Source organism: Haematobia irritans, chromosome 4 (assembly GCF_050003625.1).
Source record: "Haematobia irritans isolate KBUSLIRL chromosome 4, ASM5000362v1, whole genome shotgun sequence".
Taxonomy (NCBI): domain Eukaryota; kingdom Metazoa; phylum Arthropoda; class Insecta; order Diptera; family Muscidae; genus Haematobia; species Haematobia irritans.
In genome coordinates, this window is record NC_134400.1 from 200,851,966 (window position 1) to 200,867,435 (window position 15,470).

The 15,470-nt window shown below is 38.2% G+C and overlaps 1 protein-coding gene across 1 annotated transcript; it reads left to right on the forward strand.

Annotated features, from left to right (window-relative positions):
- The first annotated feature begins 6,330 nt into the window (after window positions 1-6,330).
- On the forward strand, window positions 6,331-7,370 carry LOC142233524 (serine protease 3-like). The gene is made up of 2 exons (XM_075304488.1): window positions 6,331-6,954; window positions 7,018-7,370. The coding sequence occupies exons 1-2, from the start codon at window positions 6,438-6,440 to the stop codon at window positions 7,317-7,319; spliced, it is 819 nt and encodes a 272-aa protein (XP_075160603.1). The 5' UTR covers window positions 6,331-6,437; the 3' UTR covers window positions 7,320-7,370.
- Window positions 7,371-15,470: the final 8,100 nt, after the last annotated feature.

Here is a 15,470-nt window from a genome sequence, read left to right on the forward strand (position 1 = left end):
CCGAAATCCCGGGATATTCATTCATTTCACTTTATTTATAATTATAATCAGAAGCTCAAATAAGGCCAAAATTGATTACAAAAGTTTTACATTGGTTTGACACTTTATTATAAAATATAATTTAAGCTCATTAATATCAATGCTATATATAATTTTTGAATATATTATTAATATACTAATCAAGATTCAAGAACCTAACACGAACATGGATGAATGGAAGGAAAAAGAGATGTTTATAGCACACCTAAACACCTAAAGGCTACCTAAAGTGGATCCTGAGAATACCTCATGTCCATACGTAAAAGCGGCAGAATCAAACTAGTCCCAATCTTCTTCCTTAGATTAGGTTAGGTTAGGTGGCAGCCCGATGTATCAGGCTCACTTAGACTATTCAGTCCATTGTGGTACCACATTGGTGAGTTTCTCTCTTATCACTGAGTGCTGCCCAATTCCATGTTAAGGTCAATGACAAGGGACCTCCTTTTTATAGCCGAGTCCGAACGGCGTTCCACATTGCAGTTAAACCACTTAGAGAAGCTTTGAAACCCTCAGAAATGTCACCAGCATTACTGAGGTGGGATAATCCACCGCTGAAAAACTTTTTGGTGTTCAGTCGAAGCAGGAATCGAACCCACGACCTCGTGTATGCAAGGCGGGCATGCTAACCATTGCACCACGGTGGCTTTTCTTCCTTACACCAAATGGTATAGCAGACGATGTGTTATATATAACTAATGGTATAACTCTGGGGATGACGAACCTTAGGTATGGGTACAACTCTAGCACACGTCCACTGCTTAGGAAACGTCGAAGTCATAATTATGGTGTTCATTATGTGAATAAAGTGGTGCGACACTAATGGAAAAATTATCTTGATAAATTTTAATGGTATTCTATCGCTTCAAATAGCATTAGATTTAATCCTATTAATAGCAGCCATACCTCTTCCACATCAACATTTCTCATAGAAAACCCTTCTTCTGAATTACCCCCATCGACCACAATAGGCGGAGGATAAGCCAAAGGTGGAACCGTGAAAAAATTGTTGCAGGCATTAACATCAATGCAAAAATCCACAGAGCCGTCATCAAGATATTTCAACTCTCTCCACATATCCTTTGTCGATGATGTCGAAAAAAATTGCCCGAAATGCATTCTTTTACGTTTCCTAATCACCGATTTTAAACGGTTCCTATACCTACAAAATTTCTTCCAGTTGTCGTCATTCTTGTCCTCTATAAGCGTAATCCCGGGACGGGATTTATCCCGAATACCGGTTTTTTTTATTTTGAGTCCCCGAATTTTTAAGGAACATAACTTATAGTGTGGTCAACATCTGGGACATGTGTCGGCATGCCACCAATTGCACCGAACCACCGTGGTGGTCGGATGTCAGAGTCGATGGCATCAAATTTCTCGGGTTCAAAGAATTTCCGAATCATCTGCACTGATTGAGAAAACGGTCCTTAATCTGAAAATAAAATTAGAATGCTCATTTTATTTAAGCATGTAAAAAAAATATTTCTTACGGCCATTTTCATGTAGCTCCGTTTGGCTTTAACTTCCAGTTAACGGAAAGTAAATTGCAAACATCTTCTCTCCGGTTAACGTTAACTGAAAAAATTTTGGCAGTTAAGTTCCTAACTGGCATATGGAATATATAGACAAGATGACAGCTATGTCCATAATACGATTTAAAAGTTCGTTAGTTAACGGAACACTAACGGAGCTTCATGAAAATGGGGGTTAGTAAGAGATTCCTGTTTTGGTATTAATCCAATCCAAGTAGTTAGTATCACATCACATTATCAGTATGGACTGAATAGTCTAAGTGAGCCTGAAACTTAATCGGGCTGCCACTTTAACCTAACCTTAAGTAGCTAGTAACACGGACAAAACCAGCGGGAGCCCCCGATGTACAACCTGCAGGTGACACAAAGGATGTGACACCACTTAAGAGATCAGAACTTTCCAAAGCTAATGGGCCAACGTGTCACCTTGGCAGGTGGATTTCCCGCTAAAGGTTGGTATTGTGTTCGAGTTTCTTCACTAAAGGCCGGTATGCACCTCTAGCGAAAAATTTGGATTCCCTTAAGAAATGCATTGCTATTTATGCTAACGAAATTTTCGGTAGCGTTCAATTTCGTAAGCTGGTACGCACCTCTAATGAAAATAACAGGGTTGTCAAAAGCATATTTTGGCAGCAAACATTTAATTTATTACAATCATTGTGTGCGATTAGCTGGTTTAAAATTTGTGTACACAGCCCTGTTTTTTTTTTTTTTTTGTTGTAAATAAATTTTTGCTACCGAAAATTTCGCTAGAGCTGCATACCGGCCTTAAGTTGAGTACTATGTTCGTATTTTTCACCACTAAATTAAAAATAAAAAAATCTATATGAAGACGATTATATTTATACAATGTCTTGCTAATGAATGGAAAAGATCTAAGGAATTGGTTGTGAACCATTTTGTATTTATAATTTAATTAAATTAAACCAGTAAGGAAAGTCTAAAGTCGGACGGGGCCGACTATATTATACCCTGCACCACTTTGTAGATCTAAATTTTCGATACCATATCACATCCGTCAAATGTGTTGGGGGCTATATATAAAGGTTAGTCCCAAATACATACATTTAAATATCACTCGATCTGGAAGAATTTGATAGACTTCTACAAAATCTATAGACTCAAAATTTAAGTCGGCTAATGCACTAGGGTGGAACACAATGTTAGTAAAAAAATATGGGAAACGTTTAAATCTGAAGCAATTTTAAGGAAACTTCGAAAAAGTTTATTTATGATTTATCGCTCGATATATATGTATTAGAAGTTTAGGAAAATTAGAGTCATTTTTACAACTTTTCGACTAAGCAGTGGCGATTTTACAAGGAAAATGTTCGTATTTTGACCATTTTTGTAGAAATCAAAAAAATATATATATGGGAGCTATATCTAAATCTGAACCGATTTCAACCAAATTTGGCACGCATAGCTACGATGCTAATTCTACTCCCTGTGCAAAATTTCTACTAAATCGGAGCAAAAAATTGGCCTCTGTGGTCATATGAGTGTAAATCGGCCGAAAGCTATAAATGGGAGCTATATCTAAATCTGAACCGATTTCAACCAAATTTGGCACGCATAGCTACTATGCTAAATCTACTCCCTGTGCAAAATTTCAACCAATTTGAAGTAAATCTCTGGCTTCTGGGACCGTATTAGTCCATATCGGGTGAAAGATATATATGGGAGCTATATCTAAATCTGAACCGATTTGGCCGATATTTTGCAAGTTTTTCGAGACTCATAAAATATACAGATGTACGGAATTTGAGGAAGATCGGTTGATATACACGCCAATTATGACCAGATCGGTGAAAAATATATATGGCAGCTATATCTAAATCTGAACCGATTTTTTCCAAAATCAATAGGGATCATCTTTGAGCCGAAACAGGACCCTATACCAAATTTTAGGACAATCGGACTAAAACTGCGAGCTGTACTTTGCACACAAAAATACATCAACAGACAGACAGACAGACAGACGGACAGACAGACAGACGGACATCGCTAAATCGACTCAGAATTTAATTCTAAGCCGATCCGTATACTAAAAGGTTGGTCTATGATTACTCCTTCTTGGCGTTACATACAAATGCACAAACTTATTATACCCTGTACCACAGTAGTGGTGAAGGGTATAAATATGGGAAACGTTTAAATCTGAAGCAATTTTAAGGAAACTTCGAAAAAGTTTATTTATGATTTATCGCTCGATATATATGTATTAGAAGTTTAGGAAAATTAGAGTCATTTTTACAACTTTTCGACTAAAGGCCGGTATGCACCTCTAGCGAAATTTTCGGTAGCAAAAATTTATTAAGTCTACAACAAAAAAACAGGGCTGTGTACACAAATTTTAAACCAGCTAATCGCTTTTAAAAATTGTTAATATATGTTCCAAATATTCCTCAAATAAATTGTTTATTATTTACAGACCTTTTAAAGCTTTTACGCACACAATGATTGTAATAAATTAAATGTTTGCTGCCAAAATATGCTTTTGACAACCCTGTTATTTTCATTAGAGGTGCGTACCAGCTTACGAAATTGAACGCTACCGAAAATTTCGTTAGCATAAATAGTAATGCATTTCTTATGGGAATGAAATTTTTCGCTAGAGGTACATACCGGCCTTAAGCAGTGGCGATTTTACAAGGAAAATGTTCGTATTTTGACCATTTTTGTCGAAATCAGAAAAATATATATATGGGAGCTATATCTAAATCTGAACCGATTTCAACCAAATTTGGCACGCGTAGCTACAATGCTAATTCTACTCCCTGTGCAAAATTTCTACTAAATCGGAGCAAAAAATTGGCCTCTGTGGTCATCGGAGTGTAAATCGGCCGAAAGCTATAAATGTGAGCTATATCTAAATCTGAACCGATTTCAACCAAATTTGGCACGCATAGCTACTATGCTAAATCTACTCCCTGTGCAAAGTTTCAACCAAATTGGAGTAAAACTCTGGCTTATGGGACCGTATTAGTCCATAGCGGGTGAAAGATATATATGGGAGCTATATATAAATCTGAACCGATTTGGCTGATATTTTGCAAGTTTTTCGATACTCATAAAATATTCAGATGTACGGAATTTGAGGAAGATCGGTTGATATACACGCCAATTATGACCAGATCGGTGAAAAATATATATGGCAGCTATATCTAAATCTGAACCGATTTTTCAATAGGGATCATCTTTGAGCCGAAACAGGATCCTATACCAAATTTTAGGACAATCGGACTAAAACTGCGAGCTGTACTTTGCACACAAAAATACATCAACAGACAGACAGACAGACAGACGGACAGACAGACAGACGGACATCGCTAAATCGACTCAGAATTTAATTCTAAGCCGATCCGTATACAAAAAGGATGGCCTGTACCACAGTAGCGGTGAAGGGTATAAAAAGTAACCGTGAAAATAAGCGGGTTTTCAGCTTGAAAACTGAACATAGTACTCAGCTTTAAAGTGAAAACTAAATCAATGCATAAAATTATACATATTTGTTGCAGATTTCATTATAACTTGATGGGGAATAGCCCAAAGCAAATTTTCACAAAGTTTGTATTCCTCAAAAAGTGTTATTAAAGAAAAGTAATCGTGAAAAATGGCGATTTTAGCGGCTAAACTCGAACTTAATACTCACCTTAAAGGTGTAGGATGAAACAACTAATGTGAATTTTAAATGTGATTGTAAGATTGGTTGTACAACTAATCACATTACCATTCGGATAACTTCAAATTGATTTTATAATGGATGATTGTCCGCCGCCGGATAGACAAATTTATATCGGCTTAGCCGTCAAGCCGCCGGGCGCAAAAAATGAGTGTCAGCCGCCACCGACAAAAAGGGGTCGACTTCATTCTCTAGTGTAGGCTTATGTTATGTTAGGTGTAGTGGCGTCGCGTTATTTTACGCTCACTTAGAGCATTCAGTCCATTGTGATACCACAGTGGTGAACTTCTCTTTTATCGCGGAGTATTGCACAAGTTAATGTTTAGACAAAAAAACATCAAGGCCGGTATTAAGGCGAGTATTGCAGTCTTAGGTTAGGTATAGTGGCAGCCCGATATTTCTGGCTCACTTAGGCTATTCAGTCCATTGTGATACAACTGTGGTGAACTTCTCTCTTATCACTGAGTGCTGCCCGATTCTATGTTAAGCTCCATGACTTTATAGCCGAATTCGAACAGCGTTCCATATTGCCATGAAACAGCTTAGAGAAGCTTTGAAACAATCCACCGCTGAAAAACTTTTTTTGTGTTTGGTCGAAACTGGGTTCGAACCCACGACCCTGTGTATGCAAGGCGAGCATGCTAGCCATTGCACTATTTTGGCTCCCATTACATAGCATGCAGCCTTACATAGATATTCTTTATTAATTTATTGAATTTTATGGTAAATGTAACTATTACAATAAAATTATAAATATCAGTGCAAACTTATTAAATTTTTTTTGTACGTTGCGTATGTTTTTGTTTACTATGCAATTTCCACTGTCCATCATATTTATTGAGTAATACAACACTTTTCAGGGGTTGTTGTTGTTGTATTCTTATCGACCAAATATTAAATAGATTGGATTTATTGTTTATCTCTTCTTAATATGCTCGAAACTTTTTAATTATTAATTTTAAACAATGATTATAACTCTGTTTATTTTGGGTATATATCAATACTAGCTGTCTTATCTTCCGATTTAATTGGATTTTCGTTTTGCGTGTGCCACAAAGAACATATTAATAGGACGATAATGATTTTGGCAACTACTTTCTTTTGGGATTGCGTAACAATTCCAATGATATAAAAAGAAATGAATTTGGGAGAGGGTCATCAGTGATTTCTCTGGTATCATAATGAAAGTATTTCTGGTTCTCTCCTTGGCTTTGGCCTGCGCTTCGGCTGCAACCATCTACGATATTCCTGTCGTTCCTCGCGACTTGATCGTCGAAGATTCCGTTGAGGGTCGTATCACCAACGGCCAACAGGCATCCTCTGGCCAATTCCCTTACCAAGTCGGTTTGTCTTTGAAGACAAGTGCTGGTTCTTTCTGGTGTGGTGGTTCTTTGATTGGCAACACTTGGGTTTTGACTGCTGCTCACTGTACCGATGGTGTAACTTCCGCCACCGTTTACTTGGGTTCCACTACTCGTACCGTTGCCTCCGTCACCCATACCGTTTCCTCCAGTGCCATTCATCAACACACCGGTTACAAGTCCAGCACTTTGGCTAATGATATTTCATTGATCAAAATCCCCTCTGTCAGCTACACCTCCGTCATCAAGGCCATTAAATTGCCCGCTGTAGCTTCTTCATACTCCACTTATGCCGGTAGCAACGCCATTGCTTCCGGTTGGGGCCGTACCTCTGACAGTAAGTGTATCCTAGTTGTTTGTTAGTGATTAGCATGCTCAAATGTTTAATTTTTATTTATAGCTGGATCTGTTGCCAACAATTTGAACTATGTCCGTCTCCAAGTCATCACCAACTCTGTTTGCGCTTCCACTTATGGCACATCGGTTGTTACATCCAACACCATTTGCGTTTCTACTCCCAGCGGCAAGTCCACCTGCCAAGGTGATTCTGGTGGCCCATTGGCTTTGGACGGTTCTGACCTCTTGATTGGTGTTACCTCCTTTGTTTCATCTGCCGGTTGCGCTTCTGGAGCCCCTGCTGGTTTTGTTCGCGTTACTAGCTACTTGGATTGGATTAAGACCAAGACCGGAATTTCTTACTAAAAATTTCCCTCTAATGTCATTTAATAAAATTAAACATATTTGAAAAAACAAAACGTATTTACTGTTCAATTATTATTTTTCTAAAGCCGTAGATAGGAAGTCGAAGACTAGCTTTTCTAAAGCCGTAGATAAGAAGAAGAAGACTTACCTCATTTTTTTAGGGAAAGATTTTTGTCAGAATTGTTTGGAAATAGGGTTTTGGTATAATAAATATTATTAAAAGGGTTGTAACATTCCGAAAATGTTTATCGATGCGAAAATTAAATAATGCAACGAAGGGTTGAAGTACTATTAAATCACCAACTCTGGTTAGGTTAGGTTAGGTTAGGTTAAAGTGGCAGCCCGATTAAGATTCAGGCTCACTTAGACTATTCAGTCCATTGTGATACCACATTAACGAAAATTACCTATTACATATGGGCACTTCTAGTTTTTATCGCTGAACCTTCTTGATTATTTTTCTTTGTTGAACCAACCAGATTGTTCCAAAAACATTAGCAGACTGCTTAAGTTAACGTTTTCCAGATCCGCCAGTAATCTGAAGCTATATGCTCCTAAAAGTTGCTTGCGCTTCACACAAAATACAGGACACTCACACAAGAGGTGTTTAATTGATTCCTTTTCCTCCGCATCATGACAGCTCATACAATAGTCATTAGACTTCGCGCCTATAGTTTTTGCAAAATCGCGACCGGTTATAGCAGATATCAGGAGTTATATCTGACATCTCGATAACACTAGCATATCTAGTGTGCGGTTTAAGTTTAAATGGGGCCATATTTGCTTGGTGTCGTTACAGCCCTTGCAATTCTCCCATTGAACATTTGCCATCATAATAGCCTTCTCACGCAGCATGAGCTTGCAGGTAGCCAGGGCCATACCCCCCCTGGAATATGTAGCCTTGCCAACTCATCCGCTTCGCAGTTCCCCGGTATGTTCCTATGGCCAGGCACCCATATTAGGTGAATATTGTACTGCTCAGCCATCTCATTGAGAGATTTGCGGCAGTCGATGGCCGTTTTCGAGTTGAGGAACACAGAGTCCAAGGATTTTATTGGGAGCCACCGTGGTGCAATGGTTAGCATGCCCGCCTTGCATACACAAGATCGTGGGTTCGATTCTTGCTTCGACCGAACACCAAAAAGTTTTTCAGCGGTGGACTATCCCACCTTAGTAATGCTGGTGACATTTCTGAGGGTTTCAAAGCTTCTCTAAGTGGTTTCACTGCAATGTGGAACGCCGTTCGGACTCGGCTATAAAAAGGAGGTCGCTTGTCATTGAGCTTAACATGGAATCGGGCAGCACTCAGTGATAAGAGAGAAGTTCACCAATGTGGTATCACAATGAATAGTCTAAGTGAGCTTGATACATCGGGCTGCCACCTAACTTAACCTAAGGAATTTATTGCAGGTTGACTGTCTGAGTATATATTAATGCCCTCATTTTTTGGAACATTACTTCTCAGCCAATTCGCCACCTCTCTTATTGCTAATATTTCAGCCTGAAAAACACTAAAGTGATTAGGTAATCTTTTCCCTATTCGAAGTTCCAGATCATTAGAATATACTCCGAAACCCAATTGTCCATCCAATTTGGAACCAACTCTGGTTGCGTTTCCACTTACGGCACATCGGTTCTTACATTCAACAACATTTGTGTTTCTATTCTCAGCGGCAAGTCCACCTAAAAAGGTGATTCTGATGGCCCATTGGCTTTGGGAGGTTCTGACCTCTTGATTGGTGTCATCTCCTTTATTTCACCTGCCGATTCTGGAGCCCCTGCTGGTCTTGTTCGCGTTACTAGGTTAGGTTAGTTGGCAGCCCGATGTATCAGGCTCACTTAGACTATTCAGTCCATTGTGATACCACATTGGTGAACGCGTTACTAGCTACTTGGATTGGATTAAGAGCAAGTCCAGTATTTCTTACTAGAGAAAGCTCTCTTACGATATTTAATGAAAATGACATTTTTTGAAAACGCTAACATCCGATTTCGTTTACCATACATCAGATTTTTCTGAGTACTACCACATAGCACAAATTTTGCTCGCGCATCGCGAAAATCCGAGCTACTCGCACGCAAAGCTGGCAAAATCGCTAAAAGTTGCCAAATCAACCGTTACAAATGTAATTAAAGTGTTTGGGGAACGTTTGTCGACAGCCAGGAAGTCTGGATCGGGGGGAAATCGAAAACCGGAAGCCGCTGAGACGACAAAGAGAGTTGCCGGTAGTTTGAAGCGAAACCCTAACCTCTCTCTCCGAGATGACGCATATAGGCTGGGTGTATCGTCTACAACCGTGGATCGAGCCAAAAAACGAGCCGGACTTACAAGAAGGTAGTGACTCCAAATCGCGATGATAAACAAAATACGACGGCCAAAGCGCGATCCCGGAGGCTGTACACGACGATGCTGACGAAGTTTGACTGCGTGGTAATGGACGACGAAACCTACGTCAAAGCCGACTACAAGCAGCTTCCGGGACAGGAGTTTTATACGGCAAAAGGAAGGGGAAAGGTAGCAGATATTTTCAAGCACATAAAACTGTCAAAGTTCGCAAAGAAATATCTGGTTTGGCAAGCCATCTGTACCTGTGGCTTGAAAAGCAGCATTTTCATAGCTTCCGGGACTGTCAATCAAGAAATTTACGAGAAAGAGTGTTTGAATAAACGTCTGCTGTCTTTCCTGAAGAAACGCGGTTGTTCCGTACTGTTTTGGCCGGATTTGGCATCTTGCCATTACGGTAAAAAGGCCATGGAGTGGTACGCCGCCAACATCGTGCAGTTGGTTCTCAAGGACAAGAACCCTTCCAACACGCCAGAGCTCCGCCCAATTGAGAAATACTGGGCTATTGTCAAGCGGAACCTAAAGAAGACCAAAAAAACTGCTAAGGACGAGCAGCAGTTCAAGGCAAACTGGCTTTCTGCGGCGAAGAAGGTGGCTGTGCAAAATCTGATGGCAGGTCCGGCAATTCGGATTTGGAAAAGCGAAAGCCTAACTGAATATTTTTCCTGAATTTTATACTAATTGAACTTGAAAAATAAATTTAATTTGATTTTTTAAATAAACGATTTCACCGATTTACACGCGTTTCCCTTGACCAAATTTTGACCGTACCATCCTTTAAGGTATCTCGTAAACATGCATTCTGAACGCATCGCCACTTCTTCAGGTGTCGAAAAAACGTTTATCTCTCATTGTAATTTTTACGTACAGGAATAAGAAGAAGTCATTCGGTGCCAACTTAGGAATACACGACGGATGTGCCATCAAATCGGCGTTTGAGTGCTCAAAAATTCAGTTATTTGAGCGGATGTGTGAGAACTCCCATTGTTGGGGTGAAGAGTGTTCCGACTTCGGCGATTGGGTTTCCTGATTTCTTTGAAGACAACAGACAAACAAATGCTTGTGTACCATTGAAGCTGGACATCTCTGTGTTCCACCTCTGTGTGTCCATTGACTGTTCTTTTAGAGATACCATTGCGAAATGTCCAGTTTTTCTGAAAAACTGGCGAACATTTGCTTGGAAGTGCTTCGTGCACAAGCAACTTTTGCAGGATATGACTCATCTTTTGGACTCATACGCGTAAATCTACGATTTATCACCTATCACGATGTCATAGACGTATTTCGAATAGTCTTGTGTCGTTCCGGAACTACAAACTAGTTCGAACGAAAGGAACGATTACCACTAGTTCCATCTCTTTCGCTCTCATCGATCCATCAATCTTTTTGTTTTATTTTTTTATTTTTATTTCAATTTACACTTCATCGTTCCGCGGATCACAGTTTGATTTTTTTACTTTTGTTTGACAGTAACTATTTGCTAATTCGTTCATTTTGGCACGTGCGTATATTAAAGCATCGATAGGCATGCAGCTATTTAATAAGGAATATTGGTTCCATCTCAAGCTCTTCACAAACACACAAAAAAACTATTCATTGCAAATTTTAGTTTAGTTACTTTCTTAAATTCACCATATCTTTCATTTGACCGAACTTCGTTGCACAAAGTAAACAAACAATGTCATGTCTGCCTTTAGTAGATGACAAATATAAAAACCCAGAACGAAAAGGAACGATTTGAAGGAACTAGTTACTTTGTACAAAAGGAACGATGAGTTCGAATCACTACGAACTCGGTGAACAAGTTAGCCCAAGACTAATTTTGAAGCATTGCGGTTATATTTTCGGAGCATTTCCATCGACCAATCGACACGAGCCTTTTTTAAGCGATTGACATCCAACGCGAATAAATTATTTACGGTCAAATGTTCATGCAATATCGAACGTATGCTGGTCTCATTAATACCTAAGGTTGTCTCAATCTCGATAGGTCACATGACAATATTGCTGGCAAATCAGCTGGCGTATAGTATCAATGGTTTCTGGAACAACAACTGATTTTGGATGGTCTTCACGAAATTCGTCTTGGAGTGAGCTACAACCTCGGTTGAATTCACTATTGCTTAGTTAGATTAGGTTATAGAGGTGACAACAAATCCGAAGAAAGAAAAAATGGTGTCCACTTAGACTATGTCGGTCCATTGTGATTCCTCATAGTTGTTTCTTCCCTCTTCGCAATCTATCTTTCTCTGCCAGGATCAGGCACATCTCATTTGTGTTCTTGAAAAAGAAAACTGTTCTCTATGTCTTCCATCGAGAAGCCTTGATAAAGGCGAGTATATCCATCAGATTACAGTCCCGTACCTCCTTAAAAAAAGGAATCCAGTACATTGTTCTACGTCTTCTGTAGAGTCGGAGGTAAGGCACCATCTACAAATATCATCGACCAGTCCTTACGATGTGCTTCCCAAGTGTGTTGAGTCCTGTTATGATACCTACTAACGGTCTCAAATCCTCTCTATGCATCGCGTTTAGAAAACCTTAGTTTCTACTACACTTGTCGTTCCATATCAGTTTGGTGTGCTCGCAACCCACAGAGGAAGTCCATCGATTGATGTAAATAACAAATATAGTGCTCGTATGACAAAGCATTCTTAGTACGTAAACCTCTAAAATGTAAAGCTTTACGATGGAGCTTTCAGTTGATAAATAGAAACACTAGGATTACGCAATCCCGAAATTTAAAAAAAAATAAAACACGACAATACTCATGAAAATCAATCTTATGATAATCGAAACGGTCGTAAGTCATTATTCTCAAGTATAAGTTAATGCGCTGTTTGTGGGTTATCCCCTCCCAGCGATGACATTTCTGAGTACTATAAATTTTATCTAAGTGGTTTCACGGTAATATGAAATGCCATTCAGACTCGGCAACAAAAATAGATCCCTTGTCGTTGAGCTAAACTTGGATTCCTGCGGCACAAATTGATAAGAGAGAGGTTCACAACCTGTAGGACCAAACTGAATTGAACAGTCCAAGTGAGGCCAATATACCACTATAACTTGATAATATATAGAATTTCAAGTGGATTTGATGAAATATACATCCTTAGAAAATGTTAAAATTTTAAGGATCCCGAAGTTAAATTGGAAGTTTCTACATATGGAGACCACATTAGATCTTGGAATCATTTTTTTTTTAATTTTAGAGAAATCTTAACCTTCTCCTCTAAAGGTTGAGTTACATACCATGCGTTAATGCCTCCGCTGATTAAAGACTTTTCTTTTTGAAAGCAACAGTTTTGTTAGAGTGCTTCAAGCTGAAAAATATCAACCCTTTCATCAACGCACGGATTAACACATGATATGTAACTCAACCTTAAGCGTGCAAGAAGATAGGAGGAAATAAAAGCTTCCATATGATTTGAAGACCCCATATACATCGGGGAGTGTATCAAACACTTACCGATATAAACTAAATTTGACCTATCTCTATGGACCAAAACCACTCTAGATTGCCAAGATATCATTTAATCTTATCTTTTAGTTTGTAGCAGCTTGGCTACCTAAATACTAAAAGAAAGCGGTCCACTTTTGTTTCCAATACAAAAGACAACTAGTCCAAGTGTTCAATAGCTGCACGCTCACAAAAAATCGCTTCTGTAACATATACTCCCAAACATATTTTGCTTCAAGCATATACATTTTTGGGTATTGCCCAAACATTTATATGTTTGATCTCTTCCAATATATAATATGTTTGAAAGCATATTAGTCTAAACAATATATGTTTGGGTAGTCTAAGTTCCAAACATTTTGTATTTTTGCATCCAAATTCAATAATGTTGTCTTCCAAAAAACAATATGTTATTATGTGAACATATAATATGTTTGGAAGCATTTTGCACCCAAAAATATTATATGCTTAAAAAAAATTCTCCCAAACAATATTGTGCTCAAAATTTTATTTATTTATTTATATATTTACTATTGTGTTAAAATTTTATTTAAACTGAAAAAATATGTATTCATAAATCTAACATATTCATAGTTAAAGTATATAAACTACTGCGTTATTACAATTTGTAACACAGTGGAAAAACGCACAGTATATATTGATTGAAATGTATTTTACATTCTATTTCCAACACTCTCCCTGAATGTAAAATATCAATAAAATTGTTAATAACAAAAACAAATAAAAAATGTGAATTCATAGAAGACCAAACTTAGTTTTAAAATAATTTAATTTCTTTGGCGATACTGCTTTTGTGAATACGTCTGCCAGCATTTCATTTGTAGGAATATATTCAAGCTCGATTTCTTTCGCATCAACTTTCTGTCTAATAAATTTCGCCTTTATATCCACATGTTTCGTCCTATTTGAATAATTATTATTCAAAGCAACTTGAATAGCTCCCTTGTTGTCGCAGAAAATCTTCATAGTTTTGTTTACATTTCTATTGAGTTCCACATCAAGCCTTTTAAGATAAACAGATTCTTGAATTGCAGCAGTTAAGGACATGAATTCTGCCTCGGTTGATGATAAAGCTACGGTCTTCTGTTTCTTCGTAGCCCAAGATACTGCTGCAGATTGGTTAATGAACACATAGCCTGTTGTTGATAACCGATCATCGACACTTCCTGCCCAGTCTGCATCGCAGTATCCTGTCATATTTGATTGTTCCAAGTCAGTTTTATAAACGAGTTCTGCATTGATCGTTCCTTTTAAATATCGCATTACTCTCTTCGCTGCCTCCCAATGTGCCTTTCCAGGGTTGGAACTAAATCGGCTTAGCATATTTACGGCATATGTAATATCTGGACGAGATACGATTGATGCAAACAAAAGACATCCCACCGCTTGCATGAATGGAACTTTCGACATTTCTTCTTTTTCCTTATCACTCTTGGGGCACATTGAATTTGAAAGCTTTTGATTAATGTCAATCGGACTTAAACTTGGGTTGCAATCAATCATTCCAAAACGCTTCAAAACGTCTCCAATATATTTCGATTGGTCAATGTTGATGCTGTTTTTCCCACGAGTTATTCGCATTCCAAGAATATTTGATGCTTCGCCCATATCTTTCATTTTGAACACTTTCGATAGCTTCTTCTTTGTATTTTTTATAATATTAATTTTGTCAGAAAAAATCAGGACATCGTCTATATACAATGCGACGTATAATTTGAATTCGTCAGTTATTTTGAAATAAATACACTGATCGACTTCACTACGAGTAAGTCCTATCTTCAAAAGTTCGGAATTAATTGTTTCGTTCCATACCCTTCCTGATTGTTTCAATCCATATATTGATTTTATGAGTTTGCATACCTTCTTTGAGCCATCGTTAAAGCCTTCGGGTTGTTGCATATATATAGTTTCTTTTAAATTCCCATTGAGATAGGCGCTAACTGCATCCATTTGATGTATACTCATATTATATTTAGCGGCCAAAGAAACTAAGTATCTTATGGAGTTGTATCTGACGACGGGCGCAAAAGTTTCATTGAAGTCAATGCCTTCTCTCTGCGTGAAACCTTTTGCAACCAGTCTTGCCTTAAATTTCATGGGAGTACCACCATCTTTGTATTTAGTTTTGAACTTTGATTTAATGGCTTTCTCGTTTTTCGGAAGTTCTGTCAGTATCCATGTCTTATTTTCGTTCAGGGAAGTTATTTCTTCCTCCATTGCTATCTTCCATTCACTCGCATTTCCTGATGACATCGCTTCTTGAAAGGTGGCAGGATCATTTGAGACAAAATCCATGGCACAGAAAATTGACGATTGTTGCCTTCTT

What these genes read in the sequence shown, in the direction of transcription:
- LOC142233524 (XM_075304488.1), top strand. Translation starts at nt 6,438, where the DNA reads ATGAAAGTATTTCTGGTTCTCTCCTTGGCTTTGGCCTGCGCTTCGGCT. An exon ending in TTGGGGCCGTACCTCTGACA is followed by an intron (nt 6,955 to 7,017) that starts GTAAGTGTATCC and finishes TTTTATTTATAG; the next exon opens with CTGGATCTGTTGCCAACAAT.